The sequence below is a fragment of the Cervus elaphus genome, chromosome 12 (genome assembly GCF_910594005.1).
Source record: "Cervus elaphus chromosome 12, mCerEla1.1, whole genome shotgun sequence".
Classification (NCBI taxonomy): Eukaryota; Metazoa; Chordata; class Mammalia; order Artiodactyla; family Cervidae; genus Cervus; species Cervus elaphus.
In genome coordinates, this window is record NC_057826.1 from 43,497,366 (window position 1) to 43,515,695 (window position 18,330).

General features: G+C 37.0%; 1 protein-coding gene across 8 annotated transcripts in view; it reads right to left on the minus strand.

Annotated features, from left to right (window-relative positions):
* The window catches only part of MYO5A (myosin VA), a 199,843-nt gene that overhangs the window by 82,690 nt on the left and 98,823 nt on the right, over positions 1-18,330 (minus strand). For all 8 annotated transcript variants that reach the window (XM_043918818.1, XM_043918823.1, XM_043918821.1 and 5 more), the window contains exons 7-12: positions 16,842-16,923; positions 16,117-16,224; positions 14,211-14,317; positions 8,078-8,343; positions 7,372-7,453; positions 1,747-1,887 (exon numbers count right to left, since the gene is read on the minus strand). In XM_043918818.1, coding sequence (XP_043774753.1) covers positions 1,747-1,887; positions 7,372-7,453; positions 8,078-8,343; positions 14,211-14,317; positions 16,117-16,224; positions 16,842-16,923 — 786 coding nt within the window. The remainder of the gene's footprint in view (positions 1-1,746; positions 1,888-7,371; positions 7,454-8,077; positions 8,344-14,210; positions 14,318-16,116; positions 16,225-16,841; positions 16,924-18,330) is intronic.

The window sequence follows — 18,330 nt, forward strand, 5'->3', positions numbered from 1 at the left end:
TTTTTAAGTAGATAAATTAAGATTTTAGTTGGAGTTTCAAAATCAAAAATTAATAGAATGAATATACAGAGAAGTAGAAGGATCTACTAGATCTGAAAAGCACTGTGAACCAATTCAACATAATTAAGATTTATACAATTTTTATACAACAGTAGGATACAAATTCTATTCAAGTTCCCATAGACTGTAAACAAGGACACACTGGGACATATCCAGGGATATAAAACAAGCTGCAAAAATGTCAAGGCCTAAAGGTATTGAAAATATACAGAGTCTGTTATCACTGTGGAATTATGTTAGAAATCAGTATCAAAAGATATTTAAAAATAACCCACATATTTTCATGTGCAATGTGACATTTACCAAGAGGGATCTTCAACTTAGCCATCCTTGTATTTTTTTTTCCTCTTAATAATAGCATTCTTGTATTTATGACTACTAGGCTGTTACTGATTTTTTGTTATTATGAAAACTGCCACAATGACTCCTTTTAAACAAAAACTTTGGATACTTTTGTAAGTATATTCATAGGGTAAACTCTCAGCATTTCTACTTCTGGTTCTAAAGGTATGTGTATTTAAAATCTTGATAAATATTCCTCAAAAATATGTTGTACTAATTTTTGTCCTTCATCAAGAGTATATATGTAATAAATGCTAATTTGGTATTATCAAATTTAAACTCACTTGATAGGTAAAAAGCAGTGTCCTATTTTTGTTTTGATTTATGTTTTATTTAATTTCAAGTGAAACTGAACACCTTTACATGTATTCTTTTTGTTTATTAAGGTATAATTGATGTACAGTATTATATTAGTTGCAGTAAAACATAGTGATTCAATATTTTTATAGGTTATACTCCATGTGAAGTTTACTATAAAACTCTGACTATATTCCTTGTGCTGTACATTACATCCTTGTATCTTATTTATTTTATACCTAGTAGTTTGTTCCTCTTAATCCTGCCTTCACCTATCTTGCCCTTCCTACCAACCATCTCTACAATGGTAACCACTAGTTTGTTCTCTAATATCCGGGAGGCTCTTTTTGTTTTGTTACATTCATTTGTCCATTTTATTTTTTTAGATTTTACATATAAGTGAAAACATCCAGTATTTGTCTTTGCATTCTTAATGTTGTAGGAAATCTGGATGCTTAGGAGGATCAGCCTACATGAACTTGTAACTTATGGTATATAAACTAAAGAACAACTAAGGGAAAGGATAGGTTGTTTGTCTAGGATCACTCATCAGGGAAGCCAGGGATCCAATATTTTTTCCACATGCTGCATCTTCAAATATTAAAACTAAAACTCCTTACCCACCATATATATAAGTAATAAAGAACAACTAGTCAAGTTTAAAATTATAGACATTTAGAACTATTATTCAAAATACATTTTGTACAATTTCTTACATTTCCTGAACTATATCATACCATTGAACAAAAGTACCAAATATAAGCATATCAATAACAAAAGTGACTAAAATTGGCAGTAGCTGTATCTAATGCCAGTTTTTCACATAACTTAGAATCAGCTGAAAAGGGAAGGGAGATTTTCCTAGTTTCAACTGTATTTTGAACCCTTTGGAGTCAGTGACCCTTCAGAATGCAAGTTAGGGTAACCCCCACTTGTTGCCACTGTGGCACTTCATGATATACTAGTGAATCTCTACTAAAACCTATTTACCATTTTACCGCAATGCAAAATTTTGATATATTAAATACATCAGAAAATCATACTTACCTTGCATTCCTCATCCAGCAAATCTAGAATGCCCAGTTTAGATTCTATAAGATTAATGCAAGGCTGATTATCATAAAAATCTATGAGTGTCCATGGAATTTGTTCTTTCATATATTCTTCTTGTTCTAATTTGAAGACATGCTGAAATGAAAAAGAAAAAACTGGCATTACTACATCACTGTCACAAATGTGAGTCAATAAACATGTATAAAACAAAATTTGATGCCCATCAGCAGACGAATGGATAAGGAAGCTGTGGTACATATACACCATGGAATATTACTCAGCCGTTAAAAAGAATTCATTTGAATCAGTTCTAATGAGATGGACGAAACTGGAGCCCATTATACAGAGTGAAGTAAGCCAGAAAGATAAAGAACATTACAGCATACTAACACATATATATGGAATTTAGAAAGATGGTAATGATAACCCTATATGCAAAACAGAAAAAGAGACACAGAAATACAGAACAGACTTTTGAACTCTGTGGGAGAAGGTAAGGGTGGGATGTTTCAAAAGAACAGCATGTATATTATCTATAGTGAAACAGACCACCAGCCCAGGTGGGATGCATGAGACAAGTGCTCGGGCCTGGTGCACTGGGAAGACCCAGAGGAATCGGGTGGAGAGGGAGGTGGGAGGGGGGATCGGGATGGGGAATACATGTAATTCCATGGCTGATTCATGTCAATGTATGACAAAACCCACTGAAATGTTGTGAAGTAATTAGCCTCCAACTAATAAAGAAAAAAAGAAAAAAAAAGAAAGAAATCACATCAAAAAAAAAAAAAAATTTGAGACAGTCAATGGCTTCTAGCAGCAATCTTGGAGAAACATGAAACAGGCAGAGAACAATATAAGAAAGCAAATAGAAACCACACATGGCAAAACCTCAGCTACATAGGATTTTTGGCAAACAAGAAAATCTAGGTATGTGAATATCTAAATAGCTGATAAATGTGGCAGCTTTTGATTTTTTGATATGTATATATCCAAAACCACACTATGTACTTTTTGGCCCTTTAAATTATTGCTCAGTGTTGCTAACCATATGGGCACAGAAATGCCTTAGCTGGCCTTGAACAGCCTGCAGAGAGGATGCCCTCCAGACTACTGAAACATTCTGGGTGATGCTTACAGCATGACAAAGTAATTCTTTTAAGGGACTATGGTGTTGAAGTTCATGTGCCTCAGAATTAGACAACAGTTGGTCTTTTGTATCTGCCTTGATTATCCTCCACAGTCAGGGAATCTATGGCTCACTTTTCTGGCTTCTACATCCAATTCTGCCAGCAGCTGCAACCACTACAAACACATTATTATTTCTGCTAAATGCTTCAGCCACTGCTTCTCATCTCCATTCACTCTCTGAAGCACAAATATGTATTGACTGTCTACCACGTCCCAGACACTACACACCATTAGCAAAATAGACACAGACTCAGCCCTAATAGACTTTGAAGACTAGTGGGAGAAACAGACAGAAATCAAACAATCACAAGAAACAGAATTACAAACTGTAATAATGTTCCAGAGAAAAATAATGGCCAGCTATGAGCTCAGGAGTCCTTAACTAATTTGGAACAGGGTAGCAAGGGAAGTCTTCCTTGAGGAAGGGCTGTGTGACCTGAGGTCTGCAGTGAAAGGTAATTAGGTTGGTCTAGGAAGGAAGGGCAATAGAAGCACTGCATCAAGCTGCCCAGCCAATGGAGCCAAACCAAAACTTCTAGTTTCTATAGGTGCTAATGACCTATACTCATTTCTTCCTGCAGGGTTCTGCTTTCCTTTCTTGTCTCCTTTGTCACACTGGTTCTCTCACATGTCCTGCAACTTTTCTGGGAAGATTATCCCTCTGTGGTTATTACCAGACAACACATATTTCCTAGAACCCAAACCCCATGAAACTTAAAAGAGTTACCAAGATTTCTGATACTTTATTCTCCTCACACATCTGGAATTTTCCTACTTTATTTTACACTTATTATAATGCTGTTCTTGGCTCATTTGCAGCATTCATAGTCTAACCAGGTGTGAAACTTTAGTAAAAAAAAAAACCTCAAATTTGTCATACATATGAATATTTATGTAATGCTAATTAGAAAGCAAATTTCTTCTGTTCTTTTGATTAATTAGAAGGCAAATGGGGCACCATGTGTCAGCAAGATGCCCTGGCTGATGGTACCAATAATTCCCCACAAATGAGTCCTATCTTTCTTTAATCCATTAGTCTATATGCAGTGTGGTCTTCACATTGACAATAGAAACACTGCTCCAAACTTTAGAGCCTGTTTCTCATGCAAATCTCTATGTTTAGTTTGCCAAAATCCATGGGACCTCAAAAATTTTCCATTCTTAATTGCAAAATTAAGGGCATGAGGTTCAATATGGCAAGAGATGCTTACTGGATAAGGTAATGACTCCAAGCACTAACCTGCCAGTCAGCATGTTTCTCCTGCCCACTGCCCACCCCACAGCCCCCGCTGAGGGAGCAGCCTGAGCACCAAGCTCTTTACTGTAAGACCCCATGCTCCAGGTCACAGCTAGTTAAGGGCCAGAGAGCTCTGAGGAACAAATGAACTGGGTTAATCACATTCTCTTTTCTCAGATATAAGAACTGGGAAACAGACAATTAACAGGGAAAGCTGATGCTGCAAGAAGTCAAGATGAATGGGACTTAAGCAAGTTAAGAAGACAGAAGCACCTCAACCACTGCTTTAAGTGTGAGGTAAGTGAGGAAGCACAAACCTAGACAAAATATATACCATCTGAAGGAAAATATATGCCATCTGATAATAAGAGGGAGGGAAGAGAGAAGGAAGAGAAATAAGAGAGGGAATCCTCTCTCTCTTGTGCAGAGAGAGGCTACGCTGCAGTGTGTGTGTGTGTGTATGAGGAAAGAGAGAGAGACAGAAGAAACAGATGGATAGAAACAGAAAGAGGGAAAGGGAAACAAGAAAGTCAGAAACACACATGCAGAGACATGAGGTCCTTGAGAAATAAACAAATTAGCCAGTCCCTGACAAGGCTGGCATTAGATCCTTAATTCTTCCAGTCACCTGGTGCCAAAAGATACTGGGAAAGAGCAGAAGGCTCTGCTGTTGATTAAAGTATTGAGAAACTCAGGAAAACCTTGAGAAAAAATAATATTCCACTTAGTGTCTGACAGGTTTTTATTAATGTTCCTTATGCAGAGACACAAAATATACCAGTCACATTCTTATAGAAACAGCTTAAAATTTTAAGATCATTTCTACATTATTTCACTGTACTAAGTAGCTTAATTTGCTAAAAAGAGGGTCCAAATTTTTATCAAAGTATAATATTTTATGCAATATTTTACAAAGATCAAATAATCTAAAGGTTTTATGATGACAAGCAACAATCCCCTGTTCTATCCTGACCCAATCCCAGTCTCATTCCTTGGAAACAACCATTTTTAACTCCCTCAGCTATTTCTCCTGATATTTATCTCTAAGCAATATGCTTTGTTGTTGTTGTTGTTATTGTTTAATCACTAAGCCGTGTAGGAATCTTTTGTGAATCCATGGAATATAGCCTGCCAGGCTCCTCTGTCCACGGAATTTCCCAAGCAAGAATACTGGAGAGGGTTGCCATTTCCTTCTCCAGGGTATCTTCCTGACCCAAGGATTGAACTTGTGTCTCCATATTGCAGGCATATTGTTTACTGCTGAGCCACCAGGGAAGCCCTAACAACATGGTTGTTGTTGTGTGCTCAATTGCTTCAGTCATGTCCGACTCTTTGCAACTCCGTGGACTGTAGACTGCCGGGCAACTCTGTCCATGGGATTTTTCCTGCAAGAGTACTGGAGTGGGTTGCCATGCCCTCCCACAAGGGATCTTCTTGACCCAGGGATCAAACCCACATCACCTGTGTCTCCTGCGTTGGCAGGTGGGTTCTTTACCAGCTGAGCCACCAGGGAAGATGTATATGCTCATCAGCTATTATTTTACTTATTCATTTAACACTATCTATTGATTTTCTGATGCGACAGATGAGGCCAAATTCATATATATCACCCTTTATTGTTCTTCCTCTATCTTTCTGATATTATAATTTTTAGATCTTTTAGTTTTTATCATTTTTGTAACTTAAAATAATATCTTTAAAATTTCCATTTTCATTCATCAATTGTAGGGTATACCACTCAACCTCCCTCTTTGTATGATGAGGATAATAGGGCTCTTACTCATCCTTCAGTTCTATTCTTTTTCATATTCTAATTCCTATAGGTGATTCATTTTAAACATTCTATTTTATCAATAATAACCACCCCTAATCTTGCACTTAAAAGTTGTACTTAGCACGTGGTGAGCACTTTACATATCCCAACTCTTTAATCCATATAACTACATGCAATAGGTACTGTTACCATCCCCATTATACAGATGAGGTGACTAAGGCCCAGCAAGATCAATTAACTTGCCCAGGATCCCCTGGAAAATCAATGCAGAGTTGGATTCCAATATTTTTAATTTTTTTTTTTTTTTTGCTTAGTCAATTTAAATATATTTCCTGCTTGATTTCTCTGTGCTTCCCCCACCCGCCTCAGCTAATGTGCTTTATAAATCCCTACATAGAGATGTAGAGGGTTTGCAGCATTTCTTTTTTTTTCTTTAACATGACTTTATCTTGTGGAATGTCTATTAACATCCTGAGAAATTTGACATTCTGAGGAACATGTTTTAAGCTGACTCTGAATCCACTTGAGCTTGGATTTGCCTGCTAGTGTTGGAGGGTCTCCTGTGGAGGCATGGGTCGGCAGTGGCTCGCCTTGGGGACGGGGCACTGGCAGTAGCAGTCCTGGAAGGTGACCTCCCAGAGGTCACCATCAACCCCACCATACAGCCTGTAGCCCAACCATTTTTAAGTGCTTCCAAATCTCCCAACACCATGATAACATATTTCTATTACTACTTCACAAAAGCCACTCAAAATCCTTCCACTGCCATTGTCTCGGTGAATGTCTCAGACTGTTGAAAAGAGAATATATAAAATAGAATACATAAAAAATATGTAGAAAAGAGAATATGTCCTGACTTTTTTGCCCTGTTGTTGTTCAGTTGCTCGGTCGTGTCTGATTCTTTGTGACCCCATGGACTACAGCATGCCAGGGTTCCCTGTCCTTTACTATCTCCCGGAGTTTGCTCAAACTCATGTCCATTGAGTCGATGATGCCATCCAATGGTCTTATCATCAGACTGTCCTGACATCTTGCTAATACAGCAAGTAAGAGTTAAGATAGTATTAACTCCACATATAGTTAGCCTCAGGGACAACCAACTGAATGATATCCCTGGGGTCCAAGTTTCACATCCCTATGTCACTATCTAACACACTTTCTGCTTCCTTCTCTCAATTTATTTGGACCAAATTTTTACTGTTCTCAGACAGCAGATGACCTTGAATCCAATCTGGACCATAAACATCTTTCCAAGGTTGCATCATTCATTAATCATAAGTTCCTCAGCAGTTTAACTGCTTTAAACTGTAGATAATAATTGAAATTCATAACTTCACTTCAGGAGCCAGTCTTTAAACACATACTAGGAATTCAAAGAATAATTTTTGGCAGAATATTATTTAAGCAAGAAAATTCTTACCATATTGAATTGTTGCTGTAGCTTTTCATTTGCATAATTTATGCAAAACTGTTCAAAACTATTTATCTCAAATGTTTCAAATCTGTAAAATCAAAAATAATATGAGAAGAGGAGAAAAAGGAAAAAATAGCTTTTAAAAAATATTCAAAATGTGCACATTAGAGAGAAATAGGAAATTCCCCAACATGGCAAAACTTTCTTTCCACATCAGTGAAGATAAGGCTTTCTAAGTCAGTAACATAAAATATGTACCCAGCAGATAGACATCAGCAAAGTGGCAGAGATTTTTTTTTTTCAAGGCTGCAGCTTGTGAATCTATTCAATAGTATGAGTTTTTGAGGGCATATTCATCCCCAAGTAGGGAACAATCAGAATTACGATAAAGCTACTGCTCTTGTCAATTCACAGATTCACAATGTTTACATAAATACAGAGGGGAGGGGAATAGAAATGTCATAAGTTTTTTTGAAAAGTGAACCAGATGATGAAAAATTAGGCATCAAAAAGCACAAATGTATAGGAAGGGGTTCAACATTAAAGAAAGGTACCCAGAGAAGGCAAACTAGCAAATGAAACTAGACTTTAAAAAATTCTCTTCTAATTTTCCCTTTAGCTCACCAGTAGGAGACATAATCAAATACCTACTTGGAGTTACTAGATAATGTCTAGAAAGAAATGCTCAGACCACTAAGCCAAATACACTCACCCATAAATGTCCAGCACACCGATAAAAGAATGCTGTTTGACAGCAGAATGGAGTGCCTGATTGACATGATCTACAATCCAGTTAAAGAGCTTGGCATAGATGTGCTTGGCCAATGCATCGCGGGCATTTGTGGCCTGCAGCTTGGAGATGGGCTTGATGTACGTCTCTGTGGCAGTGGCCAGCTTCCGATGGCAGAGCCAGTGACACATCTCCTCAAAGTCCACACCCATGAGGTCACAGAAGATGCTGAGGGGTTCATGCTTGGGCTGCCAAAAGAGAATGGGTTATTTCCTAGGACCAGATCAATCAAGTAAGAATTTACTAAAAAATATTAACAAAGAGGTAACAATTAGACCTGACAATTTCTCTGCTACAACAAACACCAAGAGCATTTGAAGCTGATCAGTGATAATCACAATCATCCGTCAAACCAGAAACTAGGCAGCATTTTGTAATCTCTTCTAGGACTCACTTCAAAAAATGACCTCTTCCTTTGTCTCTTTATAGTACTTATTTGCACCCGTCTTCAGGCACATTCATTTAGTCAGTCAGAAAAATGAGTCAGCTTGTCTACAAATATATTATATGCCAGCAGAAAAAAATAGACATGTACTGGCTTCCTTGGTGGCTCAGACAGTAAAAGGATTCATCTACAATGCAGGGGACCCGGGTTTGATTCCTGGGTCAAGAAGATCCCCTGGAGAAGGGACTGGCTACCCACTCCAGTATTCTTGCCTGGAGAATTCCATGGACTGAGGAGCCTGGTGGGCTACAGTCCATGGGGTAGCAGAGTCAGATATGACTGAACAACTAACACTTTCACTTTCACCCTGTCCTCCTAGAACTTATAGTCACTAGGGGAAATGGACATTAACTAAATGATTGCGCCCTAAAATTAAAATTACTACAAAAGAGGACACTATACTAAGATGCCATGTGTAAGGAATGTGCCCTATTCAGGGAGACAGGAGACAGTGGCCTTGAGAAATGGAGTTGAGATCTGAAGAATAAGAAGAGGTTAACTTGGTGAAAAGGTCTTCCAAGTAGAGGCGACGTCTGGTAAAGAAGTCCTGTGGTGGGAGGGAAACCAGAGATGTGAGGGATTGAAGCTACGTGAGGGAGAAAATGTAGGGGATGAAGCCAGAGGCTGTTTCATGGCTAGTCCTTCCTCTAAAAGCAATGAGGGTCAATGGCAGGGAGGTGTGAGGTGGAGGTACTAAAAGGTTATAAACAGACAACTTAATAGTTATTTGTGTGGCTTCTCAGACTAGTATTTCTAATCTAAGGATCCCCTGCATCATCTATGGCAGGGATCCCCAACCTTTTTGGCACCAAGGACTGACTCTGTAGAAGACAATTTTTCCATGGATTGTGGAGTGGGGGAATGGTTTGGGGATGCTTCAGGAGCATTACATTTACTGTGCACTTTATTTTTGTTACTATCATATCAGCTCCACCTCAGATCATCAGACATTAGATCCTGGAGGTTGGGAATCCCTTACCTACAGGGATCCCTGTATCACCTACAATGTCTTCCATGAGTAGGCATGCAAAGTATTCATAAATTAAAAATACTTATTTAATTTAATTCATGTTAGTACATTATATTTTTTAACATCTTCACTCACATGTTTCAATTGCATCTGATAACATTCTTGAGGAACAGGCAGGGTGAACACTGCTATCTCTAATTGACAAATTAGGATATAACATCCAAAAGACTAGCTTGGCAAAAATTACACCTCCAGTTTATGTCAGAATTGTTATTAAACCCTGTGTCTATTGACACCCTCCTCCCCTGACCCTTCCCACTGAAACAGTCCCTTCTTTCTTTCATGTTCCCTCTTCCCAAGTAATCACTTCAGACACAAATCAGCACCATTACCATCAACATGGATCAACTCCCTTCAATAAGCAGCTTATTTCATTCATTTATATATGAATTGTGTGACATCATTTAGAAGTAGATCAGCACTCTAAACATTTTATTTGAATGGTACTACCATTTTTGTTCTATGAGGTCAATGTTGTTAACTGTTTGGTTCAAATTTTCTATAACTTAACTAATTTTTAGACTTCTTTACCTATCTGTAATTGAGAGAAGTCAGTAATATCCCACTATGACAGATGTGTCTTTTTAATTCTTGTGGTAATCTTTTGCTTTACATATTTTGAGACTACATCATTAAGTACACGCAAGTTGAGAACTATTACATCTTCCTGGTGAATAAAAATCTCTATCAATACATAGTGACTCTATCTCTAGTACTGCTTTTGGCCTCAAAGTCTATTTTGTACAGTATCAATACAGCCCTACCAGGTATTTTTCTAGCTATTATGGTGTCTTTTCTCAACTTTTTACTTTCAAACTATCTGTACCTTTATTTTTCAGGAACGCTTCTTTCAAAAGTATATACCTGAATTCTAAAACTGGTCTGACAATCTATATTAACTGAAACGTTGGTTCATTTGTAATTATTTCTATTAATACCTTTTTTGTGCCTTTACTTGTCCCTCCTTTTCTAAAAATTTCTCTCCCTTTCTTGCTATATTTGGATTATTTTTTTTAGTTTATTTTCCTCTTTATTAGTTTGAAAGCTTCACTTTCTGTTTCTGTTTTTATGATAGAAGAATTGATATATTAGTTAACTTAATGTAATTAAATAACATGAACTCCAAACACTCAATCCCAATCTATAAGCTTTGCTATCCAGTACTTTAGTTCTATCTTTTTGGGAGGAAGAAAGGGCTGGTGATTCACTTTAGTTTTTTTAACTTTTTATTTTAAACTAATTTCAGACTAACAGAAAAGTTACAAGAAAAGTACAAAGTATTCCCTTCACCCAGATTCCCTAAATATTAACATTTTACCAAGTTTGCTCTTTCTCTCTCACTCTTTCACATACATATACATACATATTATTTTTCAGACTCTTTTGAGAGCATGTTGCAAACATGATGCCCTTTTGGTACTGAATACTCTACTGTGTATTTTCCTAAAATTATCTTATATAACTATAGTACAACAAATAAAATCAGAAAATTAGCAGTGATACAACCCTATTACCTAGAAAATTTTACTGATTGACCTAATAATGTCCTCTGAGGATAGGGTTACTAGGGAGGCACATTTCTATGGTCCAGGATCCAATCTAGGTTCATACATTGAATTTAGTTATCTTATTTCATTAATCTCTATTAATTTGAGGAGCTCTTCACTCTTTTATTTTGTCTTTTGAGAACTTGATACTTTAGAGGATAGTGTGGCCCTTAGTTTCGGTCTGTGTGATGTTGCCTCATGATCAGATTTGGCATGCCTTTTTGGTGGGAATACTAGAGAAGCAATGTGGTACCCTCCTCAGGATGCTGCATCAGAACTCAAGTGATGCTGACTGGTTGCTTGGTTACAGGAATGTCTGTGAGGTTTCTCTACTACCTTTCCCTCTGTAATGAGTTTTCTGTAAAAAGTATTTTGTGGCCCAGTACACTATTTGTGTCTGACTCTGCGCAACCCTATGGACTGTAGCCTGCTAGGCTCCTCTGTCCATGGGATTCTCCAGGCAAGAATACTGGAGTGGGTTGCCATGCCCTCCTCCAGGGGATCTTCCCAACCCAGGAAATGAACCTGCATCTCTTACATCTCATCCCCTGCACTGGCAGGTGGGTTCTTTACCACTAGTGCCACCTGGGAAGTTCAATTCATAATTATTATTCTTTTAATTAATCAAATTTTGCCATTTTTTATTGATTCACATTCCCTCTGGAATTTTAGATCTTGTATCCAGATCACTTTCCTTCTGCCTTAACCATGTCTTTTAATATTTCCTTTAGTGAGGGCCTATTGGTGACAAATTCTCACAAGTTTCTATTTGTCTGAAAACATATCTATCTTTTCCTCATTCTAAGAAGATATCTTTACTAGATATATGATTCTAAGTTAGTAATTATATACTCTAGAACACTGAAGATGGTCCACTGTTTTCTGACTCCTATTACTGCAGTTGGGAAGTGAGCAATCAGTTTAATTGCTACTTCTTCAACACTAGTATGTCTTATCTTTCTTTGTGTTTCAAGATTTTTCTCTCTGCCTATGGTAGCATTATGGTGAGCCTAGAGGTGGGTTTCTTTTTATTTATTCTATCCGGGATTTTTTTGTCCTTTCCAAATCTGTGGTGTAGTGTCATTTTCACAGGTTCTGAAATTTGTTAGTAATTACCTCTTCAAACATTTTGTCTGCCTCATTCTCTTCTTTCTTTCCCTTAGAAATTCTCATTAGACTAAAATCAGATTCTATTACTCCATTCTTCATCTCTTTTAATTATTGTTAAGGGCTCCATCTGTGGGTCCCATCTTGCATTTTGGATCATTTCTTCACGTCTGTCTTTCAGCTTATCGCTTCTCTACTCAGTTGTGTCAAATCTGCTATTAATTTCTTTCAGCATTCTTAGTAGGTTTGACTGCTATCTGTTGTTTTGCCTAGCTCTTTCTATTTTGTTTTATCATGAGATTTGAGATTTTTGACTATGAGTCAGTATTTCTTGTAACTCTTCTCATGGGACTCTGTTGAGGCCTGGACTGAAGGTGGATTTGCATTTGCTTCTGTCAGGCATCCAGGGCACTACCAATCCAGGATCAATTTAAGCTAAGTTTTGTGTATGTTGCTGTTGGGGACCATCCAGGAACTATGAAAACAAACTGGGAAATAAGTGTGAGGGGCAGCTCATTGCTCTAAATTTTTAGGGAACTATTTCTGCCCACCCCCGCTTAGAGACTTGATTTTTCTTTGTACTCTTGGAGAAGGTGGTGAGCATGTGCCCCGTTTAGGGTCTCAGCTTTAGGCAGAAGTTTGCCTTCCTGTTCCCCTGTTTATAGGAGTCTGAGGCTTTGTTTTTTGTCTTCCGCACCCCACTTGGCTATGAAAACCATAGCTCACTGGGTTCAGCAAATGCCTCCCAGGTGAGTCCGTGCTTCAGGGTTCTGCTCTGTTCCGAGTTCCTATTTTCACTCAGTTTATACATATATTAAAATATTTCTTATGCACTTATTAAAGTTCTTATGTATTTATTACAAATATTTTTAGAATATAATTTATCCAGCATGAAGCTCGATCAGAGCAACCAGTCCAAAAGTGGTTAAAAAAAAAAAAAAAGTCTCTTTCATTTTAAAAATGAGGAAACTAAGGTTCAGAGAAGCTAAGTAACTCACCCCAAAACATAGAGTACATAAATAGTAAAGCTGGGATTGAACCCAGGCAGAGATGCTGAAACGTGTATTTCAAAACTAAAGTCTAATTTACCCAAATTTAAGTCACATGAATTAATCTACATGTAGACTTGCAAATATCAACTTGGGTGTCTGAAGAGTGAAACATAAATCTCAGAGTTGTTTCCTATTATAATACTCAAGAAAGCAAGATGGAAAAAGAATTAATTATATTAAAACTGTCTCCATTTTAATAAAGTTAAAAAACACCTAATAAGTATCCGCATGTATGTGTGAGTGTGTGCACTGTGTGTGATCTTTGATGGTGGTGAAAATACTACAAATCACAATGCCCAGTGAGAACATTCTGAGACCATTAGGTTTTATTACAGTTTAAACAAATGAATTGGATTTTAATTCTCAGTGTGTAGTCATCTCTACATGGGGAAAAATATGTAAATCATAGTGAAGACACCATATCTCTCCAGTCATCTAATTCCTTTTCCCGGTAGTCACTGCTAATAATTTCTTCAGTAAGTTTTAAACCATATTCCACAGGACAAATAAACTTATCAATTCTGGTATGTGTGTCAGGGGTCAAACAAGCTCTTCACTGTAGACTCACCAATCCAACTTTCACATCTAATATTTCCCACATCTGTTTATACAGCTCACACATATACCCAAGTTCTCTCCTCCCCCATCCCTTCCACACACACAAACAATCACTGTGAACCACGGATCTGAATCCACATTTCTTCACTGACAGTTCAAAATTCTACTCTAGACAGTATATCTCTCCAATAATTATCTCTCTGATAATTATTAATGTTAGTTAATAGAGAGACTTCATACACATTGGTTCCATAAAGAATCAACAAAACTAAAACACAAATCAACTGTCATCACAGGAAGCTTGCTCTGAACTCACAGGGATTGTGCAGCTGTCTGAATCTCGAGACATAAACACAACATTGCCTAAGTGAAGGATGCCAGCAAGTATTCGGAAAATTCCCATCTGATAAGATTCACTAATTCCTGAAATAATAGAGTAAATGAACAGTGATTAATTTCAGAATAGGCACTAAACAATTAAAGCAGATAATTTAACTTTTTAAGTTTAATTTTTAACACTTGAATACTGCCAGATGTTGTACACATTATAATGTGCCATAGCCAACAACACTTTCACCTTTGTCGACCTTAACACAGATGCACTTTAGCACTATGGTTTAGAGCATGGGCTGTGCAGCGAGACGGACCTCAGCTGGAAGCCGGGCTCCGCTCCTGACCTGCCATCTCACATGGGCAGACACCTTCACCCTTCTAGTTTCTGATTTGAAACACAGGGACATTAGAGACTATCCCAAAGGGAGTTTGTAAACATTAAAGGAGAAAATACACTTAGTAAAGTTAACACACTGTGTGACACATGGTAAGTGCTAAACAAATTCATCACACGATTTAAGTATCTCACTAACACTATTACCTTTTTCCATTTAGCTCTACTCTAAATGCAAGTTGTGGCTCAGTAAGTTTGTTTTAAGTCAAATTACTCAATCACTTCTTTTAACTACAGACCAAAAATAAGTCAAAGAGACCACACAACTAAAAATGTTCAGGCTGGTGCCATGCCGCAGCCTGACAAGTGAGTACCTAAACAAAGAACTAGAGCAGGACCTGAAAGATCAGGCAGGATGAGAAAGCAGGTCAGCCCTTGGTGTTTTACCAGATGAGGCTTCACTTTTCAATAAGGTAAGATTTTTCCAGAATATTAGATATATATTATGTTCAAGTAAAAATAGTAAAATTATTCCCAAATATGCAATCATATACAGGTAATTCATAGTTCATTTTACAAGGAATGTTTCTACTATCTCCTGTGTTATGGTTTTTTCAAATTCGCAATTTTCTGTTTATAAACAGAGTTCGCACTGGAAGTAAAGCAGTGTTTCTCAAACTATAATATGCATATGGATCACCAATGGATCTGGTTAAAATGCAGATTCTAGTTTAGTAAGTCTGAGATTCTAAATTTTTACAAGCTCCATAGTGGTGCTGGATCATACTCTGATTAACAATACTTTTAAATTAAATTAACTCATCTCAGGTTACTCCTCAAAATACCAATATATGGCTTTAGAGTTATTCATATGCTGAAACATTTAAATAAATAATTCAGCACTAAAAGTTGTATACTACATTTCTAAAGGTCAATTTATTTATATGTAGATCCATTTTTTTTTAATCTAGAAACAAAACAGTGACCTGAGCCATTTCAGAAACAAACAAACTACATGTAATACATTGTTTTGTCACCAAGCCAGCTCAACTACATTTCCAGGCCACAAAAACACACGCAAAATGAAAAAAAAAAAAACAAAACCCACAAAAAATCCTCTAAAACATGAGTTCTGTATAGAAGCCCATTTCATTCAGCTCCACGTTTTAGATTTTGTAAAAATTTAAGTAAACAGCCCCATATCTTTCCCCTGAAGCCTGAATGTATGTTTTAAATAGCTTTATTGAAGAATAATGTGCATATCATAAAACTCATCCATCTTAAGTATGCAATTCAAAAGTTTTGGGTAAATTTATAAAGTTGTACAATCATTACCATAACATATTTTCAGTATAGTTCCCATCATCCCCAAGAGAAACTCTATGCCCATTTGATGCCCAAATGTTTTTTATGAAGAACATTAAATCTGAAAAAAAAAATTAAATCTCCCCCAAATTTTCACCACTTAATATGAAGCTAAGCCAATATTCCAAATCAAAGGTTGCTTGAGTCAGAGAGCTATTGCTTCCAAGAATTCAAGGGTAAGATTACATACCTAGCAAAGTGCAGGCCTGCCTGGTATGCGCCATCTCCTTGGCATCATCTACTCCTTCAATCACAGGACTGCCACCTTGATTCGTGTAATGAAAGTTATTTGCATCTCCTGCAATTAAGGAAAAATTTTAAAAAGATTTGCAGTCTATGAAAAGGCCTTGACTTCTACCCGTATGTCCACTCTGCTTTAGAGGCAGCGAAAGCACAATTAATTGTGTAGTCTGGAGTCTGACTGTGTTTTTAGCTACATTTTAATTCAAGACTCAAATTAAATAATGGAGCAAAATATTTGTAGAGTTTAAGTGAACAGTCCTTTCCTAAAGGTTTTATTTCAATATACATGCTAGGATAATTTCTTCAAACACTTTTTACCTTTCTTCATCAGAGACCTTGTATGGTTACACCACATAAACTCCTTTATATTTTCCTTCCTTTTAAACAAGGCAAATTTCAAACATACACGAAAGTATAGAAACTAGTATAATGAGCCCTTGTGTACTCATCACACTCATCTTAAACAAGTATCAACTCAAGACTAATCTTGTTCCATTTATACAGGCACTTACCCCTTATCCATCCCATGGGTTATCTTGAGGCCAACTGTAGACCTCTTATTTCATCCATAAATATTTCAGTACAAGATAATCTTTTTAAGAAGTAAAGTTGTGAACTTGGAGATAAACACAAGATAATACCAGCACAATAAATCTAATGTCATATTCATACCTAATCGTAGCACTTTAAATTCAGGTAAGTTTGCTGAGGCACAAAGTTGATAGAAGATATGATAGTTTCTCTCCTCTTCTGCCTTTGAAATAAGAAGAGTTTTCAATTACAGAATTTTAATCTAAAACTCAGAAAAGTTTTGTTTAATATCTATGATTATTGAAACATGATTTATTAACTATGTGCATCTGTGTGAGTGTATCTGTTGGTCATATTCAACATAATATATGTGATAGTAATGCTTTTTAAACTAGTAAATAGCTTGCTATATGGCACTGTCATAAGAGATCAGTGACTTTTTGGGGAAGCTAAAATCTCTGTCAGCCCAATACTCACATTTTCTCACAGTACCTCTTAGATTCATGGTCTTTGTAACACTCGGGAAAAAAGTCCCATCTTTCCCATATCTTAGACTGGACCATCTGCTGTAGTAGTTTGTAAGAAATCCACAAATGTACTACATCATCCATATCAATTTAAATTATATATTTAAAATCAATAAAAATATATTTCAAATAGAAAATAAATTGTGTACAATTCTAAGACCATTTCTTAGTATTTTCTGACTGCCTTCTTCCACATATATACTTTCAAAATACAATGTAATAATACTATTCATACAAAACTTAATTCTTATATTCTATCATCATATTCCTGAATTCTGCAGTGTATTCAGTTGACAGAAAGTGAAAGTAAAAGTCACTCAGTTGTGTCCGCTCTTTGTGAACCCATGGATTATACAGTACATTGAATTCTCCAGGCCAGAATACTGGAGTGGGTATCCTTTCTCTTCTCCAGGGGATCTTCCCAACCCAGGGATTGAACCCAGGTCTCTAGCACTGCAGGCAGATTCTCTACCAGCTGAACTCAGTTGACAGGAGAATAGAGCAAAGTAAGGCCAAGGTCAGGTTTCATGCGTAATGGGGGCTGGTGTCTGATAAAGAAAACTTATTACATGGACAGAAGACCTTAAACAAAAAAACAATATACCAGTGACTATAAGCATGAATAGGCAATATGAGGGCTTCCCTCATAGCTCAGTTGGTTAAGAATCCACCTGCAATGCAGGAGGCCCCAGTTTGATTCCTGGGTCAGGAAGATCCTCTGGAAAAGGGATAGGCTACCCACTCTGGTATTCTTGGGCTTCCCTTGTGGCTCAGCTCATAAAGAATCTGCCTGTAATGTGGGAGACCTGGGTTCAACCCCTGTGTTGGGAAGATCCCCTGGAGAAGGGAAAGGCTACCCATTCCAGTATTCTGACCTGGAGAATTCCATGAACTGTATAGTCCATGGGGACACAAAGAATTGGACATGACTGAGCCACTTGCACTTTTCACTTTTCAGGCAATATTTTAGGGGGTTCAGTACACAGACAACTAGAAAAGCTGGAGACTCTACAGAAATGCTTTGACCATCTTTGTACATGAAAGAATATCAAACATGTACTCTCTGTCTGACTCACTTTGATATAACCAAACATCCTCAATAT